Source organism: Bombyx mori, chromosome 3, assembly GCF_030269925.1.
Source record: "Bombyx mori chromosome 3, ASM3026992v2".
In the NCBI taxonomy this organism is placed as follows: Eukaryota; Metazoa; Arthropoda; class Insecta; order Lepidoptera; family Bombycidae; genus Bombyx; species Bombyx mori.
The window spans coordinates 15119481-15123393 of record NC_085109.1 but is presented as its reverse complement, the minus strand read 5'-3'; the positions used below and the strand labels follow the sequence as shown (position 1 = coordinate 15123393).

The 3913-nt window shown below is 48.9% G+C and overlaps 1 protein-coding gene across 1 annotated transcript; it reads left to right on the top strand.

Moving 5' to 3' along the window:
• Nucleotides 1-501: 501 nt before the first annotated feature.
• Nucleotides 502-3198, top strand: LOC101737199 (membrane-bound alkaline phosphatase-like). Its single transcript, XM_004926596.5, has 5 exons — nt 502-888; nt 1385-1577; nt 1674-1846; nt 1927-2578; nt 2655-3198. Exons 1-5 carry the CDS (start codon nt 526-528, stop codon nt 2921-2923), a joined length of 1650 nt encoding a protein of 549 aa, XP_004926653.1. The 5' UTR covers nt 502-525; the 3' UTR covers nt 2924-3198.
• The last annotated feature ends 715 nt before the right edge of the window (nt 3199-3913 follow it).

Here is a 3913-nt window from a genome sequence, read left to right as displayed (position 1 = left end):
AGTACTCTGAGGAATTGTTTGAGATGATCCCCTCGTCTCCTTTTTATCATCGCACCTCCCGCCATCGGAGCAGAGTTCATCCATATCATCTGGAACCACTGCGTTCATCGACAGTGCGTTTCCAGAGGCCTTTTTTGCCACGTACCATCCGGCTATGGAATAAGCTCCCCTCCACGGTGCTTCCGTGGCAGCGGCTTGGCTCTGCCCCTGGCACTGCTGAAGTCCATGGGCGACGGTAACCACTCACCATCAGGTGGGCCGTATGCTGGTCTGCCTGCAAGGGCAATAAAAAAAAAGTTCCTGAGATTAGCGCGTTCAAACAAACAAACTCTTCAGCTTTATAATATTAGTATAGATGTATGGTTCGTAGACGAGATCAAAACCCGCGGTCCGATTAATTATCATATGAAATTGTAATAAGTATTGATTTAATCAATTCAGATTAAAAATTAAAGATTAGATACGAAAACAATAAATAGGTAGCGTTAGAGCTCAGGGCTCAGTTCCTTCCTGTGAGAGACAGCGATGTCTACATGGTGGTTAGTTGTGGCGGTGGTGGCGGCGGCGGTGCTGGTAACGGCCGAGGACCGCTACCACCCGGAGTGGCTCGCAGCTCGCGAGGCCGGCGCAGCCACGAGGAGGGCCGCCGAGTCCGAGGCAAGCTTCTGGGTGCGGGAGGCGCAGGAAGCCATCGAGAGACGCGAGCGAGAGGGGGCGGGCGCGAAGCAAGCAGCCGGCCATGCCAAGAACGTGGTCATGTTCCTCGGAGACGGCATGTCCGTGCCCACGCTGGCCGCCGCGCGCACGCTGCTGGGACAGCGACGCGGACAGACAGGAGAAGAGGCTAGCTTGCACTTTGAACAATTCCCCACTCTCGGTCTTGCGAAGGTGTCTAATATATTATATTTATTTATATTTCTTAAGCACTTTAACAGAAGGTTGGAGGTTTATTAAATCTTGAGGTAAATAAAAGAACCGGGCAAGTGAGGATTGCTGAGTCAGGATGGAGCAGGATTGATGAAGTGTACACCTTTTTTTACTACTAAAGAGACGGTTATATACATGAGAAATTACTTTGGAGTTTGGCGACATGAAAATTTTCAAGTCTTTTGTATGGGGCGATCTTTAGATATTTTACATTTTATAGTTTGTTTCTACGAATTATCATACTTCAGATTTAAAAAGAAAATGCCGCGTCTACTTGTTATTGTAATTTTGCGTTACTATTGTGTGGATATAGATGCTATACAAATTTCATCCAAATACCTACTGTTCATACTAGTTTTCAAGTAAATTGCTAGACGTATTGGACCAAATCGGCAAAGCCGTCAACAGATGGATTACCGGTGCAGCAGTGCAGTGAACCGTAGTTGTTGTTGTGCAGACCTACTGCGTGGACGCTCAAGTCCCGGACTCGTCATGCACGGCGACGGCATACCTGTGCGGCGTGAAGGCCAATCATGGCACCCTCGGAGTGACGGCCGCCGTTTCTCGGCGTGACTGCGAGGCTTCCAACGACGTCACCAAGCGGGTGCAGTCCATCGCCGAGTGGGCGCTGGCTGACGGGAGAGATGTTGGTCGGTTCTTATTCATTCTAATATTGAGGATAATGTAAAAATCGTAAAAATGTTCTATTGTAGATATTAATTAGGATGGTGAATGTCGCACCACAGGTATAGTGACAACCACTCGCGTCACGCATGCCTCTCCGGCGGGCACTTTCGCCAAGGTCGCCAACAGGAACTGGGAGAATGATAACGACGTGAAACAAGAAGGCCACGACGTCAACCGCTGTCCAGACATCGCTCACCAGCTGATCAAGATGGCGCCAGGAAACAAATTTAAAGTATTTACATTATGTTTCAGCATTGATATAAAGCAGATATCTGAGTAAGGCTCTCACTTCATTTGCTGTTTTGTTTTAAGGTGATCTTTGGCGGAGGAAGACGAGAATTTTTACCGACAACCCAAGTCGATGAAGAGGGCACCCGAGGTCTAAGAACAGACGGCCGCAATCTGATCGAAGAATGGCAGAACGATAAGGATTCGCAGAATGTGAGCTACAAGTATCTGTGGAATCAACAGGAACTTTTGGAACTGGGTTCGTCTCCGCCCGACTACCTGCTCGGACTGTTCGAGGGCAGTCACTTGCAGTACCATCTCGAGGGAGATGAGAGCACCGAGCCAACCCTCGCCGAGCTAACAGACGTTGCCATCCGCGTGCTGAGTCGCAACGAGCGCGGTTTCTTCTTGTTCGTGGAGGGAGGGCGCATCGACCACGCGCATCACGACAACTACGCGCACCTCGCGCTCGATGAGACCATTGAGATGGATCGGGCCGTGAAAGTGGCCACAGACACACTCAAAGAGGACGAGTCCTTGGTGGTAGTGACTGCTGACCACACCCACGTCATGTCGTTCAACGGGTACTCACCGCGAGGAATGGACGTGCTCGGGGCGGTGCAAATGTTGGACAGAAGCAGGGTTCCCTTCATGGTGCTCTCGTATACCAACGGACCTGGAGCAAGGATCCAGCAGAATGGCGTTCGACCCGACGTGACGACTGACGCCAACTTCGGTAAGTATTGCAGGTCGCTGTGCGAGCAAATGAGGTCTACTACCATTGGATAATACTGATCGTGTGGCGTCTGCAGGTGCGCTGCGCTGGAGGACGCACACGGACGTCCCGCTGAACTCGGAGACGCACGGCGGAGATGACGTCACGGTGTTCGCATGGGGCGTGCACCACTGGATGTTCTCTGGTCTGTACGAGCAGACGCACGTGCCACACCGCATGGCGTGGGCAGCCTGCATGGGCCCGGGTCGCCACGTCTGCGTCTCGGCTGCCACTGCACCCACTGCGGCGCTGCTTTCTGTCTTGCTCGCCGCCTTCATCACCTTGCGGCATCAATGCTTTCTCTAATCGTTTATTTAGCATCTGGATAATTAATTAATCTAAACATAAATTATCTGTAACGTGTGTGTCGTTTGCGTGCTCGGCGGGAAGCAATGGTCGCGTGAGACGAACGGCTACAGAGGAACGCAGACGTGTGACTGATAGTAGTGATAGTACTTAAATATTATTACCTGATAATTTAAGGTTTTCCGAAATTTGGGATATGTATATTTCCCAAATAAGAGATAGATTATTCTAATGTAAATTGACAATTAATGTAATAAATGATATAATTAACACAATTAGATTTCTTTTAATCTACTTCGATCTATCTATCTATATATATAAATGAATTGCTGTTCATTAGTCTCGCTAAAACTCGAGAACGGCTGGATCGATATGATTAATTTTGGTCTTGAATTATTTGTGGAGGTCCAGAGAAGGTTTAAAAGGTAGATAAATATGAAAATGCTCGGAATTAAAAAAAAGTGTGTGTGTCCGCTCCGACGCACGACTGGAGTTTACTGGATATAAAAAATTAAACGAAACAATACGAGAAATAGTTCTATATTACGACAACACGATACACTACAGATTATTAACAAATTAACGAGACACAAAACAAACGACTAACAAATATATGAAAATACAATAATGAGAGAAACGCGCGATCAGTACGAGGCTTTGTGGCGGACTGCCGGCGCAGCAGCCCGGCGTCACCTGCAATAACGCGGCCGCGCGTTGGCTCCTGATTGGCGCGCGCACGCATCACGCAATCAGGAGCCAATCAGGCGCATAACGCATTTCGTGTGACATGCTAGTACGATTTTGATTGGCGCGCGCACGCATCACGCCATCAGGAGCCAATCAGGCGCATAACGCATTTCGTGTGACATGCTAGTACGATTTTGATTGGCGCGCGCACGCATCACGCAATCAGGAGCCAATCAGGCGCATAACGCATTTCGTGTGACATGCTAGTACGATTTTGGTCTCCATAATTTTCATACCCCGGGC